This window comes from Leucoraja erinacea, chromosome 20, assembly GCF_028641065.1.
Source record: "Leucoraja erinacea ecotype New England chromosome 20, Leri_hhj_1, whole genome shotgun sequence".
NCBI lineage: Eukaryota > Metazoa > Chordata > Chondrichthyes > Rajiformes > Rajidae > Leucoraja > Leucoraja erinaceus.
The window spans coordinates 32,800,739-32,816,602 of record NC_073396.1 but is presented as its reverse complement, the minus strand read 5'-3'; the positions used below and the strand labels follow the sequence as shown (position 1 = coordinate 32,816,602).

The window sequence follows — 15,864 nt, the reverse complement described above, 5'->3', positions numbered from 1 at the left end:
AGGCAGAGAATTCCACAGACTCACAACTCTCTGTGTGAAGTATTTCCTCGTCTCGTTCTAAATGGCTTACCCCTTATTCTGAAACTGTTCTCATCCTTCTAAACTCCAGAGTATACAAGCCCAGCCGCTCCATTCTCTCAGCATATGACAGTCCCGCTATCCCTGGAATTAACATTGTAAACCTACACTGCACTCCCTCAATAGCAAGAATGTCCATCCTCAAATTAGGGGACCAAAACTGCACACAATACTCCAGGTGTGGTCTCACTAGGGCCCTATACAACTGCAGAAGGACCACTTTGCTCCTATACTCAACTCCTCTTGTTATGAAGGCCAACATGCCATTCGCTTTCTTCACTGCTTGCTGTACCTGCATGCTTACTTTCATTGATTGATGAACAGGACCCCCAGATCCCGTTGTACTTCCCCTTTTCCCAACTTAACACCATTTGGATAATAATCTGCCTTCCTGGTTTTGCTACCAAAGTGATGAACCTCACATTTATGCACATTAAACTGCATTGCCATGCATCTGCCCACTCACCCAACCTGTCCAAGTCATCCTGCATTCTCATAGCATCCTCCTCACAGTTCACACTGCCACCCAGCTTTGTGTCATTGCGAATTTGCTAATGTTACTTTGAATCCCTTCATTGAAATCAATGATGTATATTGTAAATAGCTGCGGTCCCAGCACCGAGCCTTGCGGTACCCCACTAGTCACTGCCTGCCATTCTGAAAGGGACCCGTTAATTCCTACTCTTTGTTTCCTATCTGCCAACCAATTTTCTATCCATGTCAGCACTTTACCCCCAATACCATGTGCCCTAATTCTGCCTAGTAATCTCCTATGTGGGACCTTATCAAATGCTTTCTGAAAGTCCAGGTACACCCCTTGTCCATTTTCCTAGTTACATCCTCAAAATATTCAAGATTAGTCTAGCATGATTTCCCCTTCGAAAATCCATGCTGACTCAGACCAATCCAGTCAGTGTTATGCAAATGTGCCACTAATTAATCTTTTAAAATTGACTCCAGCATCTTCCCCACCACCGATGTCAGGCTAACTGGTCTATAATTCCCTGTTTTCTCTCACCTGCCTTTCTTAAAAAGTGAGATAACATTAGCTACCCTCCAATCCACAGGAACTGATCCTGAATCTACAGAACATTGGAAAATGATCACCAATGCGTCCACGATTTCTAGAGCCACTTCCTTAAGTACCCTGGGATGCAGACCATCAGGCCCTGGGGATTTATCAGCCTTCAGTCCCCCCCATCAGTCTACCCAACACCATATCCTGCCTAATGTGGATTGCCTATCACCCCAGATCCTCTGGCCACTACTATATCAGGAAGATTGTTTGTGTTCTCCTTAATGAAGACGTATCTAAAGTACCTGTTCAACTCATCTGCCATTTCCTTGTTTCCCATAATAAATTCACCTTTTTCAGTCTCCAAGGGTCCAACTTTGGTCTTAACTATTTTTTTCCTCTTAATGGCTCCTTAACCTCAAGTTCCTTTATCAAATCCGGTTCATTACATAACACTAAATCCAGAATTGCCTTCTCCCTGGTAGGCTCCAATACAAGCTGCTCTAAGAAGCTATCACGGAGGCACTCCACAAACTCCCTTTCTTGGGGTCCAGTACCAACCTGATTTTCCCAGTCTACCTGCATGTTGAAATCTCCCATAACAACCGTAGCATTACCTTTACTACATGCTAATTTTAACTCCCGATTCAACTTGCGCCCTATGTCCAGGCTACTGTTTGGGGGCCTGTAGATAAGTCCCATTAGGGTATTTTTACCATTACAACTCCTTAGTTCTATCCATACTGACTCCACATCTCCTGTTTCAATGCACCCCTTGCAAGGAACTGAATTTCATTCCTCACCAACAGAGCTACCCCAACCCCTCTGCCCACCTGTCTGTCTTTTCGATAGGAGGTTGAATATTCAGTTCCCATCCCTGGCCCTCTTGCAGCCATGTCTCTGTAATTTCCACAACATCATACTTGCCAATTTCTAACTGAGCCTCAGGCTCGTCCACTTTATTTCTTATACTTCGCGCATTCCTATACAACACTTTGACCTCAGTATTCACCTTCCCTCTCGCACCGCTGCCAAATGGGCCTGACCTTACTCTCTTATCCCTTCTCGAACTTTCCTTCCCATTAATTCGGGAGTCTTTTGTAACTTTTCCTGTACTCACTTCCCCTTCAACTCCATCTTCATACTCCCAATTTGTCAATCCCTCCTCCGCACTATTTAGTATACCATATATACTATAATATTAAATGGAAATTCTCAGCTGCATCTATTGGAGAGACACATAAAATGCTGGAGTAACTCAGCAGGACAGGCAGCATCACTGAAGAGAAGGAATGGGTGACATTCCGGGTAGAGACCCTTCGTCAGAGAAACATTTTGGTCAATGACCGGTCATCAGAACTAGGGAAGTGAGGGAAAAAAAAAGCAGTTTTGGCGAGGGATAGGGCAGGAAAGAACAAAGAGAATGTTAAATTTGTCACCTAAACAACCTTGTTCACCAGCTTAATAGACATTTCCCCTCTTCCCCCACAACTTAATCAGGTTAATTTCTCACAGATTTATTGGTACGTCAACATGAAATACCACGGGCATAAATTCACATTCCAATATTGTTAAGTTATTTATTATTTTAATGCATGCAATGTGTTTGACTGATCAGGAGTCACATTAATATTTGGTGCCTTTTCTGGTTGAATTTCATTTACAAGAACTAGTGGTACAGATCATAGAACAAAAATAATTCTTACCACAGGTCCCCACAGCAATAAGTTGTCCTGTTGGAGAGAGGCACAAACTTGCAGCCCAATGAGGTAAAGCTATTTGTTTAATTGTCTGAGATAAGAAAAAAAGGGGCAGTTCAGTTTATTCAAAGAATGTCACAAATAATATAGGTAGAATCATTTTTGTAAACCTGATATTTGTTCCTCCAGATACTCAAATACACCCCCCCCCCCTCTCATCCCTGTTTGTTTCACCCATACCAGGTGCAACTATCCAACATAGTTAGTGAACTGTTCCACAAATGTGTGCAATTTCACATGGCAACTGTACTTTAGTTTGATGCTCTGCCAAACAACAATGTTACTTTACATTCTCGAACACTATGTCAAATTATCAAAGCACAAATATATAGTACTGTGTTATATAAAGCTGTTTTTGGCTATACCTGTTTGCTATGGAGACAATACAAAATAATTTCCGGTTTCACTCCAAATCCCACGTATACCACAATGCCACTCTGACGAGGAGAGAAGGCAGCCAGACTCGGTGGGAGACTATTCTTGTCACGTATCTGAAACAAAAATTGAAATCAAACAATGTATTCTAATTTGAAATGCCTTCTGATTGTTTATTCTAATGTTTATTTAGTGTGCAGAATGCCAGAGTTGCTCATTCTTAACAAAGGAAAAACGTACTTTGTTTTCCCCTAATATATCATAAATGGCTCCATAGACTGTAGTCAACCTCCACTCCAGAGACCCAAGCATATGACACTTCATTACTGTATTGCTGGGAGTGTCAACCTTTCTGCAATATTTTGCCATGACAACTCATCCCATTAATGTCAAGATGGATACAAGATATAGGGGAGCTCTGACCTATGCTTGGTCAATTAAAACCATGAAAAAATAAGTTACTTTGCTTAGATAAAATAATGGAAGGTTTTGCAAAAAAGGGGCGGTGCAGTGATTGAGCTGCTAACAGAGCTCCAGAGATCCAGGTTAGATCGTTGCCTCGGGTGCATTCTGTGCTGAGTTTGTATTTGCTCACAGTGACCACACGGTCACTGCAGATGCTGCGGTCTTCTCCCATATTCCAAAGACGTACAGGTTTGTTTGATACAAATACATCTATAGATGCTCCTGAACACATCATCAGTGATGTAACCTGGGGTCATTGGGTGTTTCGGGTCTTTCAACATCAGACACCCTCACCCAGGCGACCCAGCCGTGGTTGATCAGACCACGACTTGTGTTCAGGTGGCATTCACTCCTCCCCATGGACCTCCTCTCCTGATCCAGAGCCATCTCGAGGCCTTCTCCGCTGCCCATGTGGTGTTCTTGATGGCCTTCATCCTCGCCACTCCGTTTATGCCCATGTAGAGCGATTGCCCTGCAAAACCTCTGCAGCCAACCTCGATGGGCATACACCTTGCCTTCCAGCCCTGCTTGCGGCAGTCTATGACCAGCTCATCATACTTGGCCATCTTCCTCTTGTGGGCCTCCTCCAGCCGGTCCTCCCACGGCACTGTCAGTTCCAACAAGACGATGTTTTTGGTCGTCTCTGAGACCAGGAGGATATTTGGCCCCACGGTGGTCATGGCAATGTGCCGTGGGAACTTCAGCTGTTTACCAGGTCTACGGAAAGCTGCCAGTCCTGCGCAGTCGCCAGGATTCCTGACTGATTCCTGGCTGCTGTGGTTCTTGGCAGCTGCACTCCGGCCTTCACGTAGCTGATCATCTGGGTGGTGGGGCATTCTCGTCTGCAGCTGCTGATTCCCATGCTGATGGCTTCTGCAATGGGTTTAAGAACCTGGTCGTGACGCCATGTGTACCAGCCCTGCACATGAGTCTTTGGCAACAGCTCAGGATTTGCGGGCAATCTGGAGATTCCGCTTTGCCCCAGATGAAGAGGTTCGATGGGCTGGGCAGGACATCATACACTGTCTGGACCAGGAACTTGATGCGCTGTGGTTCAGCCTGCCAGAGCTCAGTCCATGTGACTTTTCAGTCCATGACCTGCTCCCACCTTGTTCAGGATCCCTGCTGCCTCAATCCAACTGCTCTGGTAGACCTCTCCTTCTCCACCACTGCCCTCACTTCCTCCTGGACCAGCCTGCGCCTCTCCTTCCCCTTGACCTTGTCAAACTGATGGGAAAATTCCCAGGCCTGCTCTTCCCGGAGTCACTGCTCCCACCAGGACTCTGTGGCATATCCGGGACTCTGCTTGCAGCGCGGCTTCGCCGGCTCTCCACCTCCTCCCAGTTTTCACCTCCACCCCTGCTTGAGCCACCTTGGGGTCGCTGGAGTCCCTGTACAGCATCACCTCTCTGGCCCGAGTCACCCGAGTCCAGGGACTTCAGGGGCAGCTGGAGCTTGGTGTTATTTCCGTAAAGGGCGATGCTGCTAAGGCTCCTGGTCAGTCCCAGCCACCTTCTGAGAAAGCTCTGACTTTCCTCTCCAATCTCTCTACGATGGATATTGGGACTTCGTAGACAAGCAGTGGGCAGAGTATTCTTGGCAGGATACCATGCTGAACTTGAACTTGCCGGGAAGCTCCGACTGCTCTAAACCAACTCTCCAGCTCCTGACAGGTTGCCTGGACAGATGCTGTATCCTTCAGGCTGCTGTTAAACAACTTGCCAAGACTCTTCACTGTCCTTTTGGAGACAGTTGGGATTGGTGTCCCTTCGATGGTGAAGCTGAACCTGTCCATGACTTTGCCCTTCTTCAGCAAGAGTGACCTTGATTTTCCTGGCTTAAACCTCATCCTTGCCCATCCAATCAGCTTCTCCAACCCCTGCAGGATCCACCTGCCTCCTGGCACTGACTCAGTGGTGACAGTCAGGTCATCCATGAAGGCTCTGATTGGTGGTTGGCGCATTCCTGACTTGGTCCGAGGGCCCCGGCACTATGGCTCAGCAGACTTGACGATCATGTTCATCACCAAGGCAAAAAGGATCACAGAGATGGTACAGCCTGTGATGATCCCAACCTCCAGTCTGTGCCACTCTGATGTTACTGACCCTGATGAGACTCTCATGCTGAACTGGTTGTAATAGTCCAGGATGAGATCTGCCACTTGGCCCGGCACATGATGCTTGGCCATGACTGTCTGGATCAGCTTGTTAGTTAGGTTAATTATTTTCTGTAAATTGCCCCAAGCGTGTAGGACATAGAACTGGTGTACTGATGGTCAGCATGGACTCAGATGGCTGAAGGGCCTATTTTCCACACCGTATTTCTAATCTAAACTACATGCTTCAGTGGATTCTGCAGTGCTCAAATTAGCTGCTACCACAAAATAATGACAACAATTTAAAACAATTTACTTGACTGTAAAGTGCAATGGGACATTTAAGGTCTAAAATATTATTGTTCCTCCTATTTCCAACAAATAGCAAACTTGGCTCAATCTGTGTTGACATATGATTTTTCCAGTTCACATATGCACGAGAATGTTAATTTTATCCTGCCTCATTTCTGACATACCAAAAGCAGTATAACCAGTTACATATTTTATTCATAGATAACATCCCACATACCGTTAAATTCTTAAATCATAATATTATACCATTTAGACTAACACTGTGTCTTAAATATAGCATTGGGCTTCATGTTTTCTACAAACAATTCTGTCATAAAACAAGATAAATTTATCAAAGTGGAGCATTTCTAAACAGGGTCAGTTTTCCCATCCACACAGTGATAGGCTCCAGTGAACAACTACCAAAATACAATCAGGCTAGAAGAGAAATAAACCTGTTCAATGTCAGTAAGCTAATGTCAGTAGCACATAGATGATGTTTCACATAGTCCATTCACCTCCCTAACAAATAAAATAGAAATTAATCTCACCTGAGGTTCAATAGGTGCTGGGAATGTCAACCAGTCAATGAGTTCACACTGGTCTTTATGCCAGTCAGCAGCCCAAATACTAACGCGCCGATCAGAACTGACCGCTAACCACATTTCATCACCTTCAAGACCAAATTCATCATACTTGGAAAAAAAAAGAAAATAATCAAACATCATTAATTCAAATTCAACATCCCACTGTCAGCAGAAGGTAACATGATATTAACATTTTTTTAATAGTGGCATTATCTTGAAAAAACATAAGATCTTTTTTACTGTAGCAAACAAAGCTACACAAGATATTAGTGTAAATGATTAAAAGTCTTGTTGCACAGATCAGTGTTAAGGTGCATGCTCAAAAAAGAGTTCAGAGATTAGTAAGAGGGAATTCAAGAATTTAAGGTCTTTGCAAATGAAGGAACAGCAGCCAGTAGTGGAACAAATACATTCTGGGATGATAGACTTCCTTTGTCACAATCACAAGGTTGGTGACTCTAGTAAGAGCTGTTGTGGTAATATGAAAGGAACCTGTGATCTGGTTGCAGGGATTTGAGGAGTTTGAGGAATGAGTTTACAGCATGTTCAAGCACTGGAGAGGATAAGATGATTGGAAGTGGGCTGTAGTTTGAATGGATGGGGGGGGGGGGGGGGGGGGGGGGGGGGGAGAGATACAGGGTAATTTCTTTGAAAAACAGGTGACAGATTTTAAAGAGGGATGAATGGTACCCAAGGGCAAGTGGTAAGAGAGAGAGGGGTCAATTGTAAATTGAAACTAATTTTTATTTAAAATATATGATAGATCTAGATTTCACTCTAAATTTGATGCCATAACCTTTTTTGAATGTGAATCTTACTCTTTTCTGTGTACATTCGATTGTTGTAATTGGAGAACCTTTATGATCACTGATAATACGGATGGTAATTCCTGTACGAGGACTGCTCACGGCCATCAAGCCATCTTTACCTCCTGAAATAATGACCTCACCTGAGGAAATTACAAAAAGTTTGTCAATGTTAATAACACCTTGCATTAAAGGCAGAATAGTTGCTGTGCATTCTTGGTAGAAGCCATGCATTAGTGGTGTGAATATTGTGTGATCTACACAGAGTGTATCGTACCATCCATAGAGTATGTAATAGCACTGACTGCCACAGGATGAGGGTGAATCTTCAATTCCATTTCAGTTTTCAAGATTCCAAAAAGGCGGATTGTACCATCGCTGTATCCTGCAACTATTTGCTGTTTGTCAGCACATTTCCTTGAATTGATTGTGGGGCTCCAAGCCATACACAAGCAACTCTGAAGAAAAAACATATTTACTTGAGTATCAATGCTTCCATCGTTTTTTTCCATTTCCTATAGCATGCCAAAACTCCACAGTGCAAGTGAAACAACTGCTAATAAAAAATATGCTCAATAAATTTTAACTGTTGTATAATGACTTTATAATATGCTAATAAGAATTCCCTCCAATAGAATAAACAGCATGTCAACCCATTTCTAGTCCTTTTCCCATTTGGTAACATACCTGGTTAAGGACATGAAACTGAACAACTAGCTCAGTGCCGTTCATGACCCACACCCTTAAGCTGCCATCCTCTGCACATGTGGCAAAGCGGCTTTCATCTGGACTAAAAATGACCTGGTTAACCTGAATGAAGGAAAGAAAAATAAACTGATCAAAGTGTTCAATAATTTCCAGCTTATTTATATTCAATGAGTACCAAACAACCACATTCCACTGCCACAAATACTGATACCCATTTTTTCAGTCTAACAGTATGGACTGAATTTGTCAAAAAAAAACATGATTCATTACAAATAGAAATACAGGATATTAATTTCTGCACTGTAAAGTATCATGGTATATTTTATTTAAAAGCAGCTGGCTTCATTGGGTTTCTTTATTTTGGAGTGCTGTAAATTTCACTTTTGGACTAATGAAGATGATCAAGGTCAAATGGCAGCTGTACAAAAATATTTTGTTTATTTTTTTCCTCTGAATTTCTTTGTCAAAGATGAAGATTTATCCATTCTTTCACAATATTCAACGATCAGACTTTTAAAGATTACTAGACCAAGTGCAGACCCATTGGGTCTGCTCCCCCAACGCGGCCGTTCCCTACCCGTAGCCCCCACGGGAGACGTGATCCTCCAACTCAACCGTTCCCGAACATAAGATTCCAGCAGTCAGCAGTGCGGCAGTTTTTAAATGGCGTCTTTGAAGCGAGAGGTTGGCGCCAGCAGCCGTTATGGTCGCTGGCCAGCAGGAGGCGACAAAATGAGTGAGTGGGGAAGGGGGGGGGGGGGGGGGAGGGAGAAGGATTTTATTAAAATTGTGTACATAAAGACGACAAAATTTAATGAGGAGTGGATACTTGGAATGAAAAGTGAAATCTCTACCGAAATGGAAAACATTTAGGAGTTTATAGGTCTGGTGTTGGCGTAGCAACGAATCAAAGGCTGGCACCCACAAGTCAGGCAGAAACACACAGACACACACAGCCAGCCAGCCACAGAGTTTTAATATTATACTAGACCAAGTGCAGACCCGTTGGGTCTGCTCTCCCAACGCAGCCGTTCCCTACTCGTGGCCCCTACGGGAGACGTGGTCCTCCAACTCATGCGGTTCAGGAATCAGCAGTGCGGCTGTTTTTAAATGGCGTCTTTGAGGCGAGATGCGGGTGCCAGCAGCCACAAGTCAGAAACACACACAGCCAGCCAGCCACAGAGTTTTAATATTATATAGATAGATTTTATGCCACAGTATAGCAAATTCTACTCCCCTTTCTGCTGTTCAGAGAATCAGCCTTTTCTGTCACCAATGCAAACTCATGATGAACTTTCCTCTGTAGGAGAGCCCATGGCTATCCTTCAAGTTCCAAGCAGAAATAAGCAGGTCACTCAGTGTGCCCTTATTTTCCCCATTGTTCCACATTTGATTGTTATTATTTTTCCAACCTGTAACTAATCTCAGTATAGAACAATTGGGAAATGACCTTGCCTTGTTTCTGTGGCCACTGATCAGACGGATGCTGGTATTTTCAGCCCAATTTATATACCACAGTGTTCCCGCTGTGGTTCCCACGATTCCCATGTCCATTATATCATCGAAGACTGCACTAACCACAGTGCCATCCAGAATCATTTCATGTTCTAGAAGCACTGAATTTGATCTGAAAGAAAAATCATAACTTTCAGCACAGATGCAAGTAGTTGTTGTAGACCACAGTAATGTTTCAAGCTAGAAATCACAACTCTATTTCATATTAACCAGCAGACCGAAATTTTCAGGCTTTAATCTTTCCTACTGTTATGCAATTTCTCCTTCTATGTATAAATTAAAATGTCCACACTAATGAAGGTTCAGTTCAGCAGTATCACCTTGCTCCTGTTTCTTCACATCTCATTTCCTGCACTGCAGCAACTGCCCACAGCCGGATTTTCTTTGTGTTGCTGCCACTCATCAAGCGATAACCCCGACATTGCACAATTCCTAGAAAATAAATCCAGTAGAATCAATAACACCGCCACACTACAAGTGCTGGGTCTTATTGTAACATCACATACCAATCTCCCCTTCGTCTGCATCCCAAGTCATGAAACATCTATTGTGCTGCGTGTCCCAAGCACAGATCTTCCCTGTGTTGGTCGCAGTGTAAAGAACTGAATCACCATTGTAGCATAAAGCAGTAAGCTCCCCAGCATTCACTTCATCTGGGATTGAGACCCTGTGAACCTGTCACAAAAGAAAATTACAAATAACATTTAGAAATATTAAACCAAGATGAAAATATTTCCTACTCAAATGAGATAAGATGGGGATAAGGGAAAGAAAGTTAGGCATAACGGAATGAAAACCAATAAGCTAAGTCTAAGCTTTACAGGCATCGGTTACAAGGGAGCATCAAAACACATCAAAATGCCTTTCCTTTTACATGTGACCCCGTGTTGAAAAAGTGGACACGATTTACGAAGACTTGCAGAAAACACACTATTCAGTAATATATTCAACTGAAATATTACAATTAGGCCAAAGTGCTGGAGTAACTGAGCGGGTCAGGCAGCATATCTGGAGAACATGCTTAGGTAATGTTTCGGATTGGGACCCTTAAAACAATTAAGACTTGGTTGTAATCTGAGTAAATTGAATTACAACAAAATATTTTAAATGCAAAGTGCAATCAAGAGTAAGACTGGATGAAGATGATGACCCATGCTGCTGCATGAGCTATAGGGAGAGGTTGAGTAGGCTGGGTCTTTATTCTATGGAACGCAGGAGGATGAGGGGGATCTTATAGAGGTATACAAAATCATGAAAGGAATAGAATGGGTAGATGTACAGAGTCTTTTGCCCAGAGTAGGGGAATCAAGGACCAGAGGACATGGGTTCAAGGTGAAGGGGGAAAGATTTAATAGGAATCCGAGGGGTAACTTTTTCACACCAAAGGTGGTGGGTGTATGAAACAAGCTGCCAGAGGAGGTAGTTGGGGCTGGGAATATTCCGTCGTTTAAGAGACAGCTAGACAGGTACAGGTAGATAGGACAGGTTTGGAGGGATATGGACCAAGCGCAGGCAAGTGGGACTAGTGTAGCTGGGCCATTGTTGGCCAGGTGTGGGCAAGTTGGGCTGAAGGGCCTGTTTCCACACTCTATGACTCTATGACCATTTCAGTTCTGTCTCGGGGAAAAAAAGTCAGCAGATGCAGAGAAGAAAACAAATCAACCATGTGCTCAGTCTCCTTGAAAAACATGGCGATATCTCCACTGTCTCCTGGGAATTTTGATCCATAACAGCTCAATGCATAGTCCATATTTTGGCATACTCAGACCCAGTGATGAAAGAGCACACTACTTTGAAAACTACCCACAAAACCATTGAGGCATCTCCTACCCATCGGCGTAAGAGTAAAAAAACTCCATCTCCAGCAGACAGAAAAAGGAGATAGAAGGTAAGTTGCTGCATGGGTTGTGTTATTCACTCTAATTTTAAATTTCTTGCTGGCCATAATCCGAGGAGCAGATAGAGGGATTCTAGCAGATTATTCACCCTAAATTGCTTCTTAAATGATTACTAGACGACCCGTGGACCCGTTGGGTCCCCATTGTGACGCCAGTCAAATACACATGGAAGTATTACAGCAAAAAATGGCGTTCTGAAAATGGCGATCTCATCCCGTCAGCCGTGTGCGCAGTTGGGGGAAGGTTGCTGGGCCCAGTGCCATTTTCAATTGTGACACGGCTAAGTATTAGAAGAAAATGGCGATCTGAAAATGGTGGCGGTCCCGGCAATCCTCCCCACATCTGCGCAGGCGCGGCTGACGGGCCCGGCAAGTGGAAGCACAGTGCCGTTCATGTAATAAAGTAATTTAAAGTTTATAAATTGAAATACTTTGTGAAATCAAACAACACTTGCTACTGCACACCCCAGACAAACGGTGAGTAAGGCACCCCTAAAATGTTGCGCTATCGTGTACCGTTTTGGCTGTATTTCGGGAACATACATACATACAAGAAGATACTTTTAGTTATGTATAGATATAGCTGTCAATTGAGGCATCTGGCTCATAGAAAGTTAAGGTGGAATATTGAATTGACATGTAAAATTAAAGCTGAACAGTAATTATTATTACAGAAATAAATACAATTTGCAAAAACTGACCTTCAGTTGTACTTCATTCCCAGACTGTTCTACTAGCCAGAAATGCACAGCTCCAACCCCAACACATGCAAACTCATTGTATGCAGTTGGATCAAATGCTAAATCATGAATAGGACTGGACACTCTTGTTGTTGCTAAAAGCTCATAATTCCTGGTATTCCACAAAGCAATTGTCAGATCCCTGTAATCTCCTGCAAACAATTATAGATCAATGTCAGAGATTTTGAGGAACAAAATCTGCAATCAGACAGCTAATTGAAACGTTGACCAATTAACAATAATTCATGTTAATTAACAATAATTTGACTAACTCCCACAAAGAAAACGGTTACGCCACCAGATTATACTGCTCAAACAAAGCGCAATAGACCTTACCTGCAGACATCAAGAGCCTGTCATCTCTGGAATATGCCATAGCTTGTACCTCGCTTGCATGTTGAGAAAGTACCTTCTTACAACTGCCACTCATCACATCCCAAATAAAGATGCAACAACCAGTTTTATTTTGCTCCCCTGAAGCTGATGCAAGATCCTTGCAAAAAGAACAAACAGCAATAAAAAGGAATGTTCTCTAAATTTTTAAAACAGGTAATTAGTAAGTGAAGAAATCCTCCAGTCCCATAAAACTTACTGGAAAACAGTCACAAAATTAATACTGAAGAAACACCAGCAAAGCATGAAAACATTTACAAAAAGCCATGCACTTCAGCAGCAGGTCATCTTCCTGACGATGCTGCCGACAGGAGACAGAGAGGTGAATGGAAAAAGTTACATCTTCCTTTGCCTATTTCCCTCAGCCTGGACTGGTCATTCAATTAATTAATTTGCTCCCCCCCCCCCCCCCCCCCCCCCCCCATGCGGAAACAATAATGGAGCATGATTTAGGCTCCGTTTGTAACCAATATCTATGAAAACCATGTTTTGGGGCGGAAAAACTTTCACACCTCCCAAGGGAATTAATTGCCTTTTCTCCAATCTGGGAGAGGACTGCTCATCCACCCAGCTTACCAATGAGCAAAACTGCATAATGCAGATGGCACCACTCAACCTAAAAGGTTGAAGTGAAAGCCACTTAATGTAATGTAATGTCTCCAATCTAGAATGTTAAATTCTAAACAGGGACTGGAGATTATATACACACATTATTGATTAATATTATGCATCAATAAATAAAGTATAACAAATGGAAAGCAAAACATTATCTCTTCATTCTCATCCCCGAACTCAAAAAACTCACTTGAAGACAGGAAATATTTTGTACAGTACACATCTATGGACCAAAAGCAAGGCTACAACTCCAGAAGGAACTACAAATGCCAGTTTACAAAGAAAAGACAAGTGCTGGAATAACTCAGACAACATCTCTGGAGGACGTGGATAGGAGACAGCCTGGGTCGGGATCCTTTCTTCAGACTGATGGTAAGCTGGAAGAGTGCTAGGGGCAAGACAAAGTTTGACAAGTGATAGGTGGATAAAAGGTGAGAGGGGTTTGATTAGCAGATGGGTGGATAAAAGCCAGGGATGAATATGTGACAAAAGGATGAGATAAGGATAAAAGAGGCATGAAATATGAAGCCAGAGGACGGGATAGAGGTGGAAGGGGATGAGGGGGTAGGATAGCAGAACAAATGGGTGTGCACCCAGGTGGTGCACATCAAAGAGAGAGGAGATTAAAGGGGGTGGGTGGAGGATAGGTGTTACCCAAAATTGGCGAATTCAATGTTCCTACCATTGGGTTCTAAGCTACCCAAGTGGCATATGATATGCTGTTCCACCAATTTGTGACATCTGGCAATGGAGGAGACCCAAGTTAAATAATCAGTATGGGAATGGAAAGAGAAGTTAAAACGGTTTGCAATTGGGAGATTCTGCAGGCCTTGGCAGACTGGCAGAAGCATTCAGTGAAACAGTTGCCTAGTCTACACTTGGTTTCACTGATGTAAAGGAGGCTACATAAGGAGCACCAAATATTGTAGGTTAAGTTAAAGGTGGTGCATGGAGCTACAAAGAGAGACTATTAATATCACTTGGTCTTCTGGTTCTTACTGATGACTAATATGATACGATTTACTGAGATACAAAAGGATATCAACGACTCAATCAAATTTCATCTCAAACGTACCTGTGTGTCATGGCTGACTGCAAGAGTGGAGATTTCTCCTGTGTGGCCCGTTAAGTGCCTCTGAGATCCAGAATGCAAGTCCTCAATCACCACCAAACAGCCACAAGAATACGCAAAAAGAGCTTGAAGATGTAGGTACACAGAGAGATAATCAACATAATGGCAGGGACTTATTTTTACATGTTATAGTCTGGCTCCTGCCTTGTACAGAATTTGTACTCAGCTGTAGCCAATATAAATGTTAAATTGTAACCAATAAATATATAGTTAATGCAGATGGAAATTAAATTAAACAGAATAAACAATAAATATGCAAACCAAGATGTTAATGTTTCAAAGATACATCAGTCATAAATAACATCTGCCACATAATGTATATTTCCTTTTGAGAGTACTGGTTATGCATCTGTATCCCAAACATTCGATATATCACTGTTTCACTCCAATCTGGGTTTAGATCTTGCTCTAACAATTCATTACCTGTATCAGGGTTCCAGACCATATTTCCTCTTCCATTTCCATTGTATCCAATTACAACTTTCAGTTTCAGATCATCTTTTCCTTCAGAGAGGACTGCACCCTGATGCAAATTCAAAATATGAGAAGAGAAAGGGCATGGGGATGCCATCAGACAACATAATGCAGAGTCACAAGACCTAAGGGTTTAATTCATTGAGCATTTCTATAGAACGTGAATAGGTAATTTGTCAAATTGGGGCCGCTCTTCAGACTGACTGTGGGGGAAAGGGGGGAAAATGAAAGCTGGAAGAGAGGAGGGGCAGGACAAAGCCTGGGAGTTAACAGGATGATACTGGGGAGGGGGGGCTTTGATAGGCAGATGGTGGACAAAGGCCAGAGATGAAAAGACATGAGTGAGACAAAAAGATTGAAGAGTTGCAAATTGTGAAGCTAGAGGAAGGAATATAGTTGGAAGGGGAGAGGCTATAAAATGTCCTGGTTGCTCATCATTTTAACTCCTCTTCCCATTCCCACATTGACCTGTGAGATAAACCTGATGAATAATAAAGCTGCTTTTTGAATACCACGGCATTTTCTATTGGATGGGAGCATAGACATTTTCTGCCAAACATTTATCCCTCAAACACCAAGAAAAATTGCAGTTTGCACAGTCTTCTTTAATAATTTATTTAATAATCCCTAAAAACACTATTTCCATGTGTTGGAAATCTCATCATGGCAATTCAGATGGAATCAAAAGCTAACTTTTTCAATCTTTCATTGAATTCAGCTTCACCAAACTCATTTTTATATTGTCCTGATTTCCTCAATGATATAGGAGGATGCAGGGCATTTAGCCTTTTGAACCTGCTCCGTCATTCATCAAGATCATGGTACATCTTGCACGTTGGTCCCATATTCCAGCTCTACCCATAAGGCCCTTTATTCCTTTAAACATCCAGAAATCCAGAAAGTTTCGAAGAATGAGAG

The 15,864-nt window shown here is 42.8% G+C and overlaps 1 protein-coding gene across 1 annotated transcript in view; it reads right to left on the bottom strand.

Moving 5' to 3' along the window:
* wdr90 (WD repeat domain 90) overlaps positions 1-15,864 on the bottom strand; it is a 101,871-nt gene that overhangs the window by 1,417 nt on the left and 84,590 nt on the right. The window contains 13 exon segments of the mRNA XM_055651822.1: positions 2,800-2,884; positions 3,219-3,344; positions 6,631-6,774; positions 7,485-7,615; positions 7,750-7,930; positions 8,160-8,282; positions 9,636-9,807; positions 10,016-10,127; positions 10,202-10,370; positions 12,294-12,484; positions 12,669-12,825; positions 14,416-14,537; positions 14,896-14,995. Coding sequence (XP_055507797.1) covers positions 2,800-2,884; positions 3,219-3,344; positions 6,631-6,774; positions 7,485-7,615; positions 7,750-7,930; positions 8,160-8,282; positions 9,636-9,807; positions 10,016-10,127; positions 10,202-10,370; positions 12,294-12,484; positions 12,669-12,825; positions 14,416-14,537; positions 14,896-14,995 — 1,813 coding nt within the window.